This window comes from Drosophila hydei, unplaced genomic scaffold, assembly GCF_003285905.1.
Source record: "Drosophila hydei strain 15085-1641.00,03,60 unplaced genomic scaffold, DhydRS2 tig00008130-arrow-arrow-pilon, whole genome shotgun sequence".
NCBI lineage: Eukaryota > Metazoa > Arthropoda > Insecta > Diptera > Drosophilidae > Drosophila > Drosophila hydei.
Window position 1 is genome coordinate 1,562,632 of NW_022045839.1, and position 16,742 is coordinate 1,579,373.

The 16,742-nt window shown below is 37.5% G+C and overlaps 3 protein-coding genes across 6 annotated transcripts; 2 read left to right on the forward strand and 1 right to left on the reverse strand.

Annotated features, from left to right (window-relative positions):
- Positions 1–381: 381 nt before the first annotated feature.
- Positions 382–3,318, reverse strand: LOC111598018 (golgin subfamily A member 1). Its single transcript, XM_023313030.2, has 6 exons — positions 2,919–3,318; positions 2,063–2,848; positions 1,902–2,000; positions 1,067–1,480; positions 761–1,000; positions 382–690 (listed from the first exon to the last, which is right to left on the reverse strand). Exons 1-6 carry the CDS (start codon positions 3,093–3,095, stop codon positions 568–570), a joined length of 1,839 nt encoding a protein of 612 aa, XP_023168798.1. The 5' UTR covers positions 3,096–3,318; the 3' UTR covers positions 382–567.
- Positions 3,319–3,432: 114 nt separating this feature from the next.
- On the forward strand, positions 3,433–16,259 carry LOC111598017 (centrosomin). Of its 4 annotated transcripts, none has more exons than XM_023313025.2 (8): positions 3,433–3,727; positions 9,772–9,815; positions 10,420–10,790; positions 10,863–10,940; positions 11,332–11,538; positions 13,428–13,610; positions 13,673–15,650; positions 15,709–16,257. In XM_023313025.2, exons 1-8 carry the CDS (start codon positions 3,534–3,536, stop codon positions 15,966–15,968), a joined length of 3,315 nt encoding a protein of 1,104 aa, XP_023168793.2. In that variant the 5' UTR covers positions 3,433–3,533; the 3' UTR covers positions 15,969–16,257. The 4 variants fall into 4 exon arrangements, with proteins under 4 accessions (XP_023168793.2, XP_023168796.2, XP_023168794.2 ...); XM_023313028.2 differs by lacking the exon at positions 3,433–3,727 and adding an exon at positions 5,970–6,170 and having other exon boundaries at positions 15,709–16,251; XM_023313026.2 differs by lacking the exon at positions 3,433–3,727 and adding an exon at positions 7,173–7,336 and having other exon boundaries at positions 15,709–16,259.
- Positions 8,408–9,354, forward strand: LOC111598020 (lysozyme 1B). Its single transcript, XM_023313032.2, has one exon. It carries the CDS (start codon positions 8,823–8,825, stop codon positions 9,327–9,329), a length of 507 nt encoding a protein of 168 aa, XP_023168800.2. The 5' UTR covers positions 8,408–8,822; the 3' UTR covers positions 9,330–9,354.
- Positions 16,260–16,742: the final 483 nt, after the last annotated feature.

A 16,742-nucleotide genomic window follows, 5' to 3' on the forward strand; every position in this document is an offset into this window, starting at 1 on the left:
GTTTACGTGGTCGATTTTGCGATTGTGACTTAAATTCTAATTCATTTCAACTAAATTTGACTTGGTTATATTTTAAATTTCATTAAAATTGCATTAGATATAGAGCTTTTATTGACAGTGCATCACAAACCGTTCTATATGTATGTATATAAGTATGAATATGTATACTCAGGAATTATTTGATAATATTTAACATAAAAAATCAGACTAATAAAATAATTTTTTAATTACCAATATATATATCAAGAAATAAATAACGTGCAATGAAAACTGTGGACCGTCATGTACGAGCAACAGATTTTAACAGAAAACATATTCAGTATATAAATATTTAACAATCTATTTTTAATTTTGGTGCTGGTAAATCAGATTTTAACAGAAAAAATATTCAATCACAATGTAATGCAATGTATTATGTACATAGTACAAATGACCCTTATTGAAAAACGAATATATATATATATCAATATGTAGGAATGCATGAAAAGTATGGAAATATGTACATATGTATGTACTTAATTATTGCACATTTAAATTAATGCATTTATCACTAAGCCGTGATAGAGTTTAACTAGGTTTCACGCCAAACCAACTCATTTTCCAATTAAGCGTATCGTGCAACAGTTTTTCCTCCTCCGGCGATAGCTGCAACAACGTCGAAACTGCTCTCACCAGATGACGTGCTTCGACCTATACAAAGAGAGATTAACTTTGTGTTAATCTTGTAGCATTTTCTATCGTTATATTTATGTGCAAGTACCTCTCTGCTAGTCAAAAATTTGACAATGACATGTTTTAAATACATAAAATTTACTTCGTCCATGATAATGCAATTTGGTTTGTTGTCGGATTGAAAGTTCTCAATTGGTGCATTGGTTACTCTAAAGGCGGGCATTACTTGTTCCGTATCCACATCAATGGTAGCGGTTTGTGCGCTGCGAAACTCCTTTTGCAGCGTCTTTTTCAGATCCCCCAAACGTTGATTTAAAGTCTTTATTGTCTGCACAGAAACATAGAAAAATACATAAATTTATAATAAATAATCCAATTTAAAGTAAATTCGCACCTTATTCTTCTCTGCAATTTCGCGCTGACTCAGCTCGTATTTAGCCTGATCATTTGCATTTTGCTCCGCTGCATCCTTGAGCAAATGCAATGCCTGCTTGGTCTCCTGCAGGTCCTGCTCTAGTTGCTTATTCTTGTCATGCAATTCATTGGATTCCGTTTGTTCCATGCGCAGCTCCTTCTTCAGCAGCTCTTCACTCTGCGAGATCTCCGCATTTCGTAATAGGGCAGTCAATTTCTCTTCTCGCTCCAGTTCCAGTTTCATTTGCGTGTCACCTAGAATATCTTGTTTCTCCGTAACTTGCGAACGCAACTTTTGAGCAATTTGCTCGGCATTTTTCACATATTCACTAAATCTTTCGTCAGCGGTCGTAAGGCGATTTTTCAAATCTTTTGTTTCAGCTGCCAGCGTTTCCTAAGTTTTTAAGTTTTTTTTTGGAATAAGTAAAATATGCTTTTCTCTCTCTTTTAATAAAACATAAAAGCTATTTAATAGAAAATGGATACTTGGATTGTAATAGAATTTTTTTAATAAGAAAAGCTGTTTCTGTTTAGTAAAACATTAAAGCAATTTAATAGATAATAGAATTAGATTATAATACAAAATTTTGTTAAATTAGGAATTGCAAAACAAGGTAAATTAAATATATATTTTCATTGCGAGCAAATTGTTAATGTACGTGCTAAGTTTGTTTTTGGTTAGTTATACAATTAGTCATACCAGTTAAACAGATATAGGTAGAGGTATAGGTATGTGTGTGTGTGTGGAAAGTGTGTTTGCGTGTGTGTTATTGATGTCACTGCTAAACGCCAACTTCCGAAGGAAGGATACTCACAGATTTGTTGCGTTCGAAGAGAATTTGCTGTTCGTTCTCTTCGCGACATTCCTTCAAAGCAACATTCAGCTCATCAAGTTCGTCTTCCAATAATTTAATCTGCAATAAAAGAGTATTCATACAAAGAACTCTTAGTCTCTTTATTAAATGTTGCGACGTACCTTATCGTCTCTTTGCTTGATCTCAATATTGGCTTTCTCGAGCTCAAATGCGACTTGCTTACGATTCTCTATGGCATCATCTCTCGATTTTAAAGCTTTTCTCTTTTCAGTGGTTTCCTCGGCCACCTGCTGTGAGAGGCGACTCACTTGTTTCTCGAGCGCAAAGTTTTGGCCACTCCATGAGCTCTTGATGTCCGATAACTGTAGGTGCGCTTCCTCGAGATGCTGCTCCAAAAGTTTATGCTCCTGTACAAGTGCCTGCACTTGTTGTTCCGTACTCAATTGAGGCAGTGCATCCAAGCGAAGTTCCTCTACAATTCTCATACGCATTTTCATATTACGATTATCCTCTTGCACGGCAGCCAGCGTAGTGGTCAATAAGCTCTTCTCCTGCTGCGTGGCATGACGCAACTGCTCCAATTCATCGCGCAGATCCTCAGCGATGGGTTCTATGTTGCGCAAACGTTCCAGCTCCTGGTTAAAGTTCTCAATTTGCTGTTGATATTGGCGTATGGAATTCATATGATCAACGGCTTCCTGTTCGCGAAAGCCGAGCAAGCTTTTCAGCTTATCAATTTCGATTTGCTGCAACGTTTGTATCTTCTCCTGTTCTTCGCAGTAAATGTCTTTTTGTGTTTGAGCTACTCGCACGGTTTCCAATAGGATTTCGTTCGTCTTATCCACTCGCATCTTCTCCTCCTGTAGCTGTTGCAAACTTTGGTTTAGGCTGGCTACCCTAGAGGATAGCTCATTGCATTGACTGCGTAGCTGGCACAACTGTTCCGACTGAATATAAACAGTTGTTTGTATTTTTTTTATTTTGTTAAGTATATAAATATAAATTGTATTTGCTCACCTCGCTGTAGACTCCGCCCGTATCGTCAGCTACACTCGAATTTATGCTCACACGACGGCTACGTATGCGATAATTGTTAATATTGTTATTATTATGTCGCTGAAGCGTCTGGCTTGCCGACGTGGACACATCTTCGCCAGTTTCCTCCTTAATTTTGTTTTTTAACGTAGCAAACATTTTTATATGCTTGCCTGCCTTTTGCCAATTGTCTGGTTAAGACTTGATTAAACGTTATTTGGTACGAAATGGATCGCGTTGCGGCACAACAGCGGTACGGCTGCTTTATTTTTTATATCATTGCTCCAATTCGGGTATGTTTTGTGTTTAGGCTTATCAAAGAAATGTAAATCTATTTAAATTTGCAGTCTATATATGTTGCTTCTTCTTATTAGAAGCAATACGTGCAGCACCGAGCTTGCCACTGAGGTAAATTTTCACATCTGGCAGCACAGCTGTAAAGCTGCCATCGCAATTATCGATAAGACTTAAACATTTAGACGCCAAAAACATCTGAGGAGCGCGCTAAATTTTTATAATTGCTTAATAGCAGAAGTAAATCTAAAGCTGCAGTTTTAACGTATAGTACAAAAATAATATAAAAGACAAACTAAGAATATGGATCAAGACTACTCGAAGCAAACGACGCGAGAATTTTGCGACAGTGATGCAATGTGTACGTCGTCCTTAAAGGAAATCTCCCTAATAGAAACTGTGACAAGTTTTCTGGAGGAGAATGGCGCTGGCGAGGTCGATCCACGGATTTTGAAAAACTTGGCCGAGGCTCTATCCAAACGCATAAGCACAGATGAGTGAGTACTAATTCAATTTATTCTTATTGTGCATGCATGCTGTGTACCTCGGGAGGTGCATGTGCGTATGCTGTAGATACCCCTTTGAAGTTTTGTTTGGCAGTGCTACATTGCAAGTGCAACGCGTACTTTGGCTTTGATCCAAAACTAAATTTGGATTCATTAAAATGAAAAATGAAATCACACACAGCATACATATCTATTTACTAATGCCAATGTTTAGCCATCCGCGTCTGAGTACTAAGTGGACAGAACTGCATCAAAAGATCATAAGCATTGGTGCTCAGTGGCAGGTTCGATATGTTCTCCCCTCACTCGTTGGTGAGTAAATTATGTATATATGCATGTGTGTGTGTACATAACCCACCCCATTTGCGTGCGAGAGCAAAATCCAACACAGCCGTTCGCCTTATGTGGTGGGTGAGAAAAAGAGCGCACGTTACGGAAAACACGAGCGCAACATCTGTCGTGCATTTGAGCTGAGCGCGTTTTTCCTTGCGGAGCTAACGAACTCTCCTATGGGATGAACGGCGGATGATGCTGCTACCCACTGTGGTGGGGTTTTTCTCTCGTTATCGCGATGCGCATTTTCAGTAATATTCTGGCATTCGGTTCAATTAGACATACTATATGTACAATATATGAAGACAACTTTAATCTAGTATATTTCAATTGTATTTTTGTTCGTTTGTTGTGATTGTGCTTCTTCGTTTAACGCCTATCAGTCTTTCTTTTTGCGCAATACAAATATACATACATATGGACAAACGTACATACAATTAATTATTTACATATATAAACGTTGCTCGGACCGCGGCTAAGTAAATAAAGACTGCTGTGTATATACACGTATATACAAATATATGCGCGTGTGTGTGTGCAAAAATGCAACAACAAAAGTGAGAATAAGATAGTTGTTTGTTTTTTATCACTGTGTGTTATATGTAGATAAACAGCCTTGACGAATGCTCTCCATTGGTGTAAAAAGACACAATGTTCTTATATAAATTAAGCGACGTACATACACATATATGTCTGATATGAATGTGTGTGTTTGTGTGCATGAGCGTGCATGTGTGTGCGTGCATAAATTACGGCTACGCGCGCCTCATCTTGTTGATTTGCTTTGTGGTTGTTGTTGTTGTTATTGTTGCTGCGGCTGCATCTAAATTTAGTTATGGAATAATATAACACAACATCTTTTGTACATATCTATATATATATATATAGTGTTATTGTGCTCGATTAATCGAGTAAATAGAAGATATCAAAAAGTCTTCTAATACACGACTGAGCCTTATACATTTTATGGTATAAGACTTTTGTTAAAGTCTTCTTAAAGCGGATATATGCGCTCGGTATTTGAGTGGAAAGTTATTTGGTTTATTTACGCACGTATCTTGCCTTTGGCCTTTGTTATGAACCCCCTAAAACCCTGCACTGCATTGTCATAAGACCCTCAACTTTCGCTTTGCACCACCACAAATTCGGATGTTTGGTACAGTTTGTTATATCAATGCTAGTTTTTATACGTTTTATCCTTTCATATGTTTTTATATACTATTCATATTTGTTGTAGCTGCCTCTGCGTTTTTGCAGTGCATCACTTTTTTCACAAATGAGTTCAGTAATTCATTTATGGTCAGCAAAACAATCGAGTTTCTTGTCTAACGTTCTCGATCTAGGAAAACTGTGAGAGGAAAATTACATTTAGAATGCGTTTTGTCGTCGTACTTTTTGGCGCCAATTGTTGTTAATTATGTTCGAAGACCATTTATATTTAGATAATAATTATGTCGAATGCAATTAAGTTAGTTCAGGTAGTCGGCCTGAAAGCGGCATTTAGGACACATATGTTGGCATGTGCAACAGCTGTTACAATTACAGTGCTCACTCGTTAAGTAGGCATTACAGTTGGCATCCGGAAAGTAAAATATAAAACAGAACAACTTATTCGTGCCCAAAAAATATCTGGGTATGAATTAATGTTTTTAATGTTTTGTTTTTCCTATAATTTCATTATATTTATATATTTATATTTTGCTGTCAACTCAAAACTTAAAACTTCCATTAGCTTTTGTACCTTGACAAAGTTACGTAAGCTTCTTTTTTATATAAACCCAGTCACTTAGAAAGTTTTACAAGTCACATTTTTTTACATTTTTAAATGAACACTAATGTGAAACCACATAAAAAGTTTTAAAACTTTTCATTATTTATTTTTTTTTTTTTTTACCAATTTTAACGCATTCAAAATTAATAAAAATTAAAATTCGAACAAAGAAAATTTCGAAGAAGCCTTTATTTCTAGTAATTAAAAAGTGAAAAGTTCGAACAGTGTTTAGTCAGAGTTAATAGCTTATAAATTTTTAATGTACATTTAAGTGACAGGATAAATCATGAAGAAAATAAGAAAAAATCGTTCGAGTTTCAACTATGTTAAGTAAGTTTAAAATGTAAAAAGAATAATATATATATTGCACGTCGATGATTTGCCGGGTAATTTCTAGTCGAGCACTCTCCGCTAAAGGATTCCATTAGGTCCGTCCTTTTTGTTGAGATTGAATGAGAAATTCTCTTACAGTTCCAATGTACTACTTAAGTTATAGTATGAGTTAGAATTATGGCGGGGTCACACTGTAGCACACCTGTTGTTTGTCCTGCAACACATGGACCTTTCGTACGTCCAATTCTTAGTAATTGTGTATACCTATTTGGTTGGCCCAGCTGGCTGTAACCATAGCTATGGCCAAAATAGTCAGCGGGTCAAAACAAAACCTGACGACAACAATAACAACAAATTGTGGCCAATAAATTGTAGTTGTATATCAGCTCATAAGTTTTGGTATTTGTGTTTTTGCTCATTTCCCAAAATAATTCATAGAGGAGACACGCACGTGAAAACGTGAAAATGTGCAAATGTGAAAATGTGTGGCCCACATGTGTCGCCGGGACTGCGAATTGCAAATTGCGAATAGAAACTGCGAGATGCAGCCAAAATAAATATATATAAAAAAATAAGTAAAGCAGATATATCTATGCTGCCCAGATAAAGAAAGCATAAAACATCTCCTGTGATGTGATGCGATGCTGCGTAGCATCATTTGGGGACATTTGCCCAAGCAATGCAAGCGCCAATCGCTGGCTGCCCGTGCTGCCAATGACTCATAGAAGGCACACACACACACAGATATATGTATCTATGTGCTTGTAGTACAGAGTACTTGTACCTGCACTGAAGTTGCTTTTATTTAGACTCGGTGTGCCGCAAAGCTATTTAGGATAAGCACACCAACAACAACAACCACAAAAGGGATGACGCATTCGTTTGACTTTAAATAAAATCAAAGTCAGGTTTCTTATATATGTATATTTTTAAAATCGTATCGATCAGCATATTGACTGAACTGGAGTGAATAATACCTAAAACAAAAAAAAAAAAAAAGAAAAAAGGCCAAAAAGTCTGCTGTTTTAATGCCAAACCAATTTAAGTCTTATCATAATGGCGGGCTTATTTCGTACGAACTCTATGATCACCACAAATGATTCCCCTAAAAGATCGCCATTTAAACGATTTTCTGTTTGTTCCGGAACGCCGAGCACTATTTGGTAAGTTTCCTCAATATTTGTTTCGTAAATGTTTCGTTAGAACTTATTAAATATGATTTCGCCTATTATTCAATACTTCTGATATGAACTTCTGTAATAGAACATCTAGCATTTCAGAGTTATATACAAAGGTTTCAATAGAACTTTTCTAGTATTACATACTGCTAGTATTTCATAGTTATATATAACCGTTTAAATATAATTTCTTCTAGTATTTCCAAGTTATATACAAAAGTTTAGATATGACTCATTCTAGTATAACTTATTTGTGCGTAGAACTTTTTCGGCAGAACTCCGGCTACAGTTTAAATAAAATAAAAGTACTTTATAAGTATACAGAAAGTAGTTCTTTGATATATAAATTTTCAATAGGATGCAGCTCATATTTCTTGCTCTAATACTAATACAGATAGGTTTATTATTACAATTATATATAAAGGCGAAGTATAGATTGCTTTTATTTCTGCTAGCTTTTGTAGCTTTAAACTTCTTGATTTACTTTTTATTATTCCAATTCACATATATGGCTTGACTCTTGGAAATTAAACGTTTCATTGATTTGGAAATAAAAAGTAATCAAGGTGTGCCATTTCTATGCTACAGAAACAATTTACACGCTTCACTTAACGCGAGTCCAAATTTTTCGGCTGTTGTTTCTATATATGTAGTTGTATATATATATGCGTGTAGATAGATATATATTCATATGTATGTCATGTGCAATTAAAATGATTTGTCGCTGAGTTTTTGATCCGATAGCTAAATGAGACTTAATTTTGAAAGCTTTCAAATAAGCTTAGATGTCAACATCTGTTTGCCAATTGAAGCTGAATAACTATTACCTATTGAGAATTGAATAGAGAGGCAGCATCTATAGAAATGTAAATTATTTTACCTACCTCTTACTTATATATACTATCAAAATAATTGCTTTCACCAATTCAAATTGCTTACCTTAACTTCCTTCATTAAATAAAATCTATGTTAGAGCCATTCGGTAATCGGCGTACGGTATCAATTATTCGACAAGTCTTATTACTATTTGATTTATTGATAGATTTATCAGGTGTATTCATATATGTTTGCATGTCGATAGAAGTTAATTATAGTTGCTTGAAGCAGCATTAAAACAATTCAAACCCGTTTTAAATTGACCTCCAGACTAGAGATGGCAGCGTGCATAAAATGAAAATTAAATATTGATTAGGGATTTGGTATGGTGGAGGTATAGCGCAGAGAACTGAGTCCTCATGAGAACTGCTTAGAGAGGCGTTGTTTTGAAATTAAATTCATTTTACTTCAGGAATTCTCAATAAAATTCTGTAAATTTCCACTAAATTCGAAAGCATAGTAAATATCTTATATGTAGTTTTTTTTTCGTGCATCTATGAATATGACGTTGATAGCTTGACCATCTCTATGCCATTGAGCTACAAGTGTCTTGATTCACAGAGTTAGCTTTGTAGTTAAATGTTAGTTTAGTATAATGAATAAGTTTGCTCTGGCCAGCTGGATGTGCCTGCTAGGCTTCAGCTCTATGTTAGCCGTACGTTTAGAGCCGTGCGACTTAGCTGGACAGCTTTATATATTGGATGTGCCCAAAGTGGAGCTGTCCCAATGGCTGTGCATAGCCGATTTCGAGAGTCGCTTTAATACCCATGTTATTGGACGGGCCAATGCGGATGGCAGTCTGGACTATGGACTCTTTCAGATCAGCGATCGATATTGGTGTGCTCCGCCGGAAGAAACGCTCTACCACGCCTTCAACGGATGCAATGTGAACTGCACCGAGCTCTTGAGTGATAATATCACAACGGCCGTTCGATGTGCCCAGCTTATCAAGAAACAACAGGGCTGGACGGCTTGGTCTGTTTATGCGGAATTCTGCAATGGAACTCTGACAGATACGGACAAGTGTTTCCAACCAATGGAAATGACAACCGAGCAGATTACGGAAGTAGAAACGACGACTGCTGACACGGAAATTAATTAAGCTGTTCTCATTTTTTTATTCTGCTCTTATCACTGCCTTTAGAAATCAATTATTATAGAATTTTAGAATATATATTAAGTGAAGTAAGAATATATTTAAGTTTTCGAATGTATTAATAAGTGGAGATTATTAATAAAAGATTGATTTGGCCTAAGAATAGAAGTAAATAGATCTAATATAGTTTAAAACAATAATTTGAAAACCACATTTGATTAAATAAATATAAAATAAATATATATTAATCTATGCTTGACATTTTTTTTTACAACTGAAGGAAATTCATCTTGAGTTAATTCTAACGAGAAGTAAAAGTAGAATTGATTTTCTTGTTTTCTTTACTGAACGTAAAAGCGAAATAGCCTTTGAGCTTATTTATAGGGCAACTGCTACAAAACTTTTCAAGTTCTAATCAATTTTTATGGCTTTTCTTTTTCATTTGCAGCACAAGTCCCGGGGGTATGCAAGATGTAACCATGGAAACTTCATGTGAGTATCAAACAGGAGAAGCAAAAAACCTCAACAATAAATACCCTGCAAAAAGAAAACGAGGAACTCTGACGTTGACATGAAATTTTAGAATATAAATAAATAAAAATAAATGAGTTTAGATATATATATGTATATAGTCAGATCGAAGATCTTTCAACTCTATTCCACAAATATAAATAGTATTTGATTTGCTTAATGTCTTTATACCCGCTATTTGTGTGAGCTTCAAAAAAGTACAGGGTATGACGACTGCCGTTAAGCATTTGCTGTCAATTCTCCGATTTGATAGCACTTATTCACTAGACTTTGTCGAGACTTATTATCCGTGTGTATTATGTCAACACATACATCTATTTTATTAGAGTTTAGTTTCGAAACACACCCGTAAATACTATATGCAAATCAATCACTTAGTTTCCTTTTATATATATATTTTTTTTATTTATTTGCCGCAATGGGCAAGAACGGCATGCTATCAGCGGTCTCGCCACGGACGAACAGAACAAGTAGCTTACGCATGTTTGATGGTTGTATGAAAATGGAAAATTCGTAAGGCGCAACTAATGATATTTTTTGTTGTTTTTTTTTTTCGGACTGACAGATACCAGCTTCGATGCGGCGCGTGCAGCGGGTGGCATCCATTCCCCGATGCAGGGTCGATCCGTGCGGGAGCTGGAAGAGCAAATGTCAACACTGCGAAAAGAGAACTTCAACTTAAAGCTTCGAATTTATTTTATGGAGGAAGGTCAACATGGCTCACGTGGTGGCAAAACTGCTGCCGATTCACCAGCCAAACAGTTGATTGACTCTAAAATTGAGATTGAAATACTGCGGAAGAGAGTCGATGAGAAGACGGAGCTACTTAAAGACGCGGCACGCGCGATATCACAGCACGAAGAAATGCAAAAGAAGGCCGATTTAGAAAGTCAGGCAATGATTGAACAAATGCAACAGTACATTCAACAGTTAGAGGTAAACTCCATGGACAATATATATATTTATTTGAATTTGAAAACTAAATTCGTTTTCTTCTCTGGTCCACAGAGCTCCGCCAAGCAGAAAGTAACCAAAAATTCTATGGATTCTTTGGACACAGAAAAATTTAAAGCTCTCGAAGCAGAGGTTAGTGAATTTACGTCGATTTCCAGGAGTGCATTTAGTTTAACATTGTGTATATGTATATTGGATAATTGTTGCGAAATTTTTAATAAGTTCGATAGAACGCATCTGCCAAATGAACTAGTGAACTATTGACGTCATTAGTGAATTTGCGTTTTGCATGGTGAATGTTTATTCTTTTGAATGAACTATGTGGTCTATCGAACTATCAAACTGTTGCTGAAAAATTATCAAATGGAATTGTTTCGAACCAATTGGATACCATTAATGAACTGGCGAACTATACTATCGGCTAAAGTGTCCGTTATAGCTATATTGAACATATAATTCTCATCTCTAATTATGTGCAATTTGTATTAATTTTTGTTTAATTTATTTACCACCCATAAAACAGCTATTAAATTTAGAAAACGCCTTGCTCGAAGCAGATTTGCGCGAGACAGAGTCTAAGCGCCATCAGGAGCTGCTGACAGCAGATTTAGCTGAAAAGCAGGAGACGCTTATGGCATGCGAGGCGAAGATCGAGGAGCTAGCTATTAAAAATGCCAAGCTGCTTGAGCAGCTAGAGAAGCGAAACAACGATAGCAATCAGCAAACAAATGTAAGTATAATACAAATTGTAGTTTATATTGAATTCGTAGTGGGTTGAGTGAGTTCTGGCCCGATGGTTTGAAACATACTCTTACCAAACTATAAAGAGTCAGAAGCTCGAAGTTAGCGCCAACTTAAGTGAGAATGGACGACTGCTCAGCGAGCTTAGCATTGCTGAGCACGAAATCGAGAGACAAAATAAGTGGATAGGCGATGCAGTCAATGTGCTAGATGTACAGCGGAAGACCATAAAACTAATGGAAGTAAGTAACCAAAGCATGTGGGAGAGAGGATCGAGCTCTAATTTAAAACAACCTCCACAAGGACATGAACAGTGAAAAAGACCGTGCCCAGCGGCGTCTATTTATAAGATTGATTGAGTATGAGGGCATGATTAGGAAGCAAAGCTGCGAGGTTAACACGGTGCGACGTGAAAAGCAATTTTTCCAGGATCTCAGCAATAAGTTGCAACACCCAGATCGGATGCACTGCCTGGAACGAATTGCCTTCGTACAGCCGATCCGCTTTAATAAGTTCCGTGAGATTCCGAGTCGAGCGCAAAACTTTTCAGCGATTAGCATATTGTTTAATAATCAAGACCAACTGACTGCAAAGCAAGTGAGGCGCTTGTATTACTCCATGCCCGAGGTGAAGCAATGGCAATATTGTTCTCCTTTCATATATATGTTATATATTTATTTGTTCAATTTAAATACGATTCGTTTCGCAGCATTGCAGAGCAGTCACAATGCCTTTGTCGGTTGCAGCTCCTAGTACGGCCTTTTATAATTATTCCCTGCCGCCGTTTAATGGATTGCGAGAGCTGCTTAGCCGCTGGTGCTGGTGCTCGATGCAGTCACCTAATTAATGGATATTACCAAATCAATACAATCAATCAATCATATTCAATCTTCGTTTAAGTAGTTACACTGCCGCGAGGCCGAGGCCTTTGCCACAGTATCCACTGTTGATGTCTTTCACTTTGTCTTCAAAATGCAAAATGGCCCATGAAACTTTACAATGTACAGCTAAATCTATATATTTATGTGTATATATGTATATATATCCATATATATGTGTCTATATATATGTATATATATATATATCTATATATATATATATTCATTCACTCTGCTGATGAATTGATGACATACCACTTTCTATATATATGTATCACAGATATGTATATGTATGTATTTCTCATACATATATATATAAGAATGTATGTACGGCCGTCGCATTTTCGCATGTTCAATTGATTCAGAGTTCCAAAACAATTTGTTAGCTAGTATGTCGATACATCATTCGCTGGTAGTTATGCAAAAATTTCTCGTTATTATAAACTTATATAATGAAAATAAAATTTAACAAAAACATCGTGGCATCCCATTTACAAATTGTTTTTGAAATGTTGAATTTTTAGTTAAAAGATAAGTTAATGTAAAACACACGCGTTTCAATAAATTGTAATACATTTTGTTTTAACGAAGTTCGTCTTGAAAAAAAAACTGAAATATAGAAAGGGTTTGAGCTCTCTTTGTGTGATGTTCATCAGTCAGTCATGCAATCAATCAATCATTCATAAATAAATTGTAATATATACCAATACATAGGTTGTGTGCTCTCTATGCCTGTCGCTCATCCATCCATCAATCAATATATTACGACTACCAAAAGTGAAGCGCAGTTGCTCATCGATCCGTCAAGCTGGAAAGCAAGCAATCATTCAAAGCTCACATCTTTAATAAATTGTAATATATTCAAAATTATAAAGAGAAATAAAGTAATATTTAGCACTCAGCTCTCTAGCCAGTTGTTCATCGATCAATCAATCGTTCATTCATAGATCTAGCATTATTCTTTACATTTATTTCAAATTGCTTCTATTCTATATTTCAGGCCCAGCCAGAGCTGCGCGCCCAATTGGCTGACAAAATCTGCGAGCTGCAGGATGCAGAGGAGAAGCTTAAGGAGCGGGAGCGAGTGCACGAGAAAGCGTGCCGCACAATTCAAAAGCTAATGCAAAAACTGAGCAGCCAGGAGAAGGAAATCAATCGACACAAACAGCAAAAGCAGCAACAGGTGCAGAATGAATGAAATTCTGTATACATTTATGTGCTATATTTAAGACATTTCCTTTTTAGAACAAATCGTTAACAGAGAATTCTTCGCCTGCCAAGCAGTTGCATTCGTTAAGCGATACCGAGGCGTGTGCTGTGGACATTTCACGCAGCCTAAAGCAACGCTATGAGAAACAAATTGAAGATCAGGATGAGCTAATCAAGCAGCTGCAGTCGGAGGTTAAAAAGAAGACCGCAAACTTGCAGAATCTCGTTAACAAGGAGCTCTGGGAGAAAAATCGTGAAGTGGAGCGCCTAACCAAGTTGGTCAGCGGTAAACAGCATTCGCAGCAATCTGTAGAACATTCAGGCGATGATTCCACCGGTGGCGTAGATTTGCAACAATCCTTTACAGAGGCTGACTTCGTCAAGGCTGTCAAGCGCAATCAGCTGTTGCAGCGTAAGGTAGATGTGCTGCTTCAAAGATTGGGTAGTGCGCAGGAGGAGACCAAGCTGGCCTCTCAGCTGAAACAGGAGCTGCAAAACATGCAGCTTAAAGTGGAGAATGCCAACAAGTGGCGTCTAGAGTGTGCCGATGTGTGCAGTGTATTAACGAATCGATTGGATGAGCTGGCTGGCTTCCTTAATTCCCTGCTCAAGCACAAAGATGTGCTTGGTGTGCTGGCAGCGGACCGTCGACATGCTATGCGACGAGCTGTAGATCGCAGTCTAGACCTGTCGAAGAGCCTAAACATGACGTTGTCCATCACAGGCGTGTCGCTGGCCGATCAAAGTCTGGCGCAGCTGAGCAAGCTCTCCGAAATGCTCTACAATGATGCAGATGAATGCAACCATACATACAATTCGCATGAGGATCTGCAGGCGGCCAAGGCAGCTAAAGCAGAAGCACGCAAAGAGCGACGCTCGCTGCCTCTGCCTCAGCAGCTGGACAATCAAAGCGAATCGGAAGCTTGGTCGGAGCCGGATCGTAAGGTATCCTTGGCGCGCATCGGTCTGGAGGATACGTCGAATAGCATAGCTGGCGAGCAGCATCATAGCGAATCGGACAGCGAAGGCCATGCTTGTGCGACTAATACGATGAAACAGGAGCGCAGAAGCGAACGTATTGGCCAGTTGGAGACATTGATAGCGCAACGTGATGAGCGCCTGCTTCAAGCCCAATGTCAGCTGGTTGAGGCTGACAATCGCTACAAGCAGGAGCAGCTGCGTGTCCTGGAGTTGAGTCAGCAGTTGGATCAGCTGCGTTTACAAAACGAAGCGTTGCATGCGGATCTACGTGCAATTGGCTGCCAGGAAGAACAGCAAATGGAAGAGCTACAGTCTCTAATTGAGCAAAAGACGCAGCAGTTGGAGAAACTGCAAGTGGAGCACAAGACGCTGCAGGCGGACGCACAAATAACAGAGATAGAGCTGCATGAAGCGCGTCAACAACTCCTGGAAATTCAAAAAGAAAATGAAACCAAGTTTGCAGAGTTCCAGCTAGAAGTTTCTCAACGCTTGGAGGCACAACACCTACTCCAGCAACAAGAATTGGAACGGAATTGGGTAGCGTTAACCCAGTACGAGGAGCTTAAGAGTCAGTTAGTCCATTTACAAAGCTCCTTGGAGTTCTACCAAGAAAATGAGAAAGAACTGAAGCAGACACTCGTAGAGAACGAGCTGTCATCACGTGCGCTCAAAAAGGAGCTGGACGAAAGTACGTTGCAAGCTTCAAAGGCTATCATGGAGCGCACCAAGGCCTACAATGACAAACTCCAGCTGGAACAAAGGCTGGAAGAGATAAAGCTACAGCTGGTTAAATTGCAGGACGAGCAAAAGCAAAAGCAAAGACAGAGGGAGCCCAGCGATGTCTCACAATCTGGCTATACATCAGAGGAGCTGCCTCAGCGTCAAAGAGTGGGACGTCTTAGCAATCCCTCACCGGATCTGGGCATCGAGAGTGATACGGGTCGGGTGCATAGTGTCGAGCTATCGAATACACAGCATCCCTTGCTTAAGACCGTCGAGTTGGTCAATGATGACATACTGGACGAAAAGAATGGTAAGTCGTTGAAAGCATATTAAACATGAATACAAACTCACAGATTGCTATTCCACAGATCTGTCACCGGATACGGAACTACCAGCCGGAGAACGGCCCGTGTCCGTGCCCGTGCACGATTGCCTAAAGGTAGAGCAAGAAAATGCCGAATTACGGCGCAAATTAATACGCACAAAGCGCGCATTCGAAGACACCTATGAAAAGTTACGTGTGGTTAACAAAGCAAAAGCACAAGTCGAAAAGGATATTAAAAATCAAATACTTAAGACGCACAATGTCCTGCGCAATGTACGCTCCAATATGGAGAATGTTTTATAACAACAATTGATTTGATTGCAAATTTCATGCGGGTCCACAATTATTTTTAATTTTTCACAATTTTCACATTTTTTATTTTTCTACTAATTACTTGTTTCAACGTTTTCTTGTAAATGTCCTGTACATAAGGCACGCAAAGCAACGAGTTATATAGCACTTGCATTTTTTAAAGACTGTATAATAATACTAATAAAAATGAATATATAATTTTGTATGTAACAAATGCAAGACAGCCAGGCACAAAATCGTTCATATTGAATGACTAATATATACATATATACATATACATATACATATTTATATACAGTAATATACTATAGATAAGTGCACTACTAACTGATTTCAAAAACAGTATCATAATCTTATATATAATTCTTGAATAACTGATGCCATCTCTTGCCATATCAGATCGTTAATTTCTATAACAAAATAAATGAATAATCTTCATATTCTGCTTAATTTGATATTAATTTGTTTGCTATGAATTTTCGTTTTCAGTTTAAAATCGGCATGGATATTGAAGTTAAATTATGATTTATCTCTCTATGTATAATCTGTAAAAAAGTTGAATTCGACAAGTTCTTAGTGTATACGACTAAAGACTTTTGTACCAATGTTATAGAATAAAATACATTTGTAGTTCGTTTTAAATATTTGTCTTTTCATATATTTGTTTGCCACTCGATGCATTTGAATAACGCATATTTGTGTTATTTTATATTTAAATAATAACGTACATCTATAGCTATTTGGTGTTGCCAGATATTTCAATGG

Coding starts and splice junctions, on each gene's coding strand:
- LOC111598020 (XM_023313032.2), top strand. CDS start 8,823: ATGAATAAGTTTGCTCTGGCCAGCTGGATGTGCCTGCTAGGCTTCAGC.
- LOC111598017 (XM_023313025.2), top strand. CDS start 3,534: ATGGATCAAGACTACTCGAAGCAAACGACGCGAGAATTTTGCGACAGT. Junction 10,941..11,331: donor TTAAAGCTCTCGAAGCAGAG/GTTAGTGAATTT, acceptor CCCATAAAACAG/CTATTAAATTTAGAAAACGC. Junction 15,651..15,708: donor CATACTGGACGAAAAGAATG/GTAAGTCGTTGA, acceptor GCTATTCCACAG/ATCTGTCACCGGATACGGAA.
- LOC111598018 (XM_023313030.2), bottom strand. CDS start 3,095: ATGTTTGCTACGTTAAAAAACAAAATTAAGGAGGAAACTGGCGAAGAT. Junction 2,849..2,918: donor CGGGCGGAGTCTACAGCGAG/GTGAGCAAATAC, acceptor GTTTATATTCAG/TCGGAACAGTTGTGCCAGCT. Junction 1,481..1,901: donor TCTTCGAACGCAACAAATCT/GTGAGTATCCTT, acceptor TTAAAAACTTAG/GAAACGCTGGCAGCTGAAAC.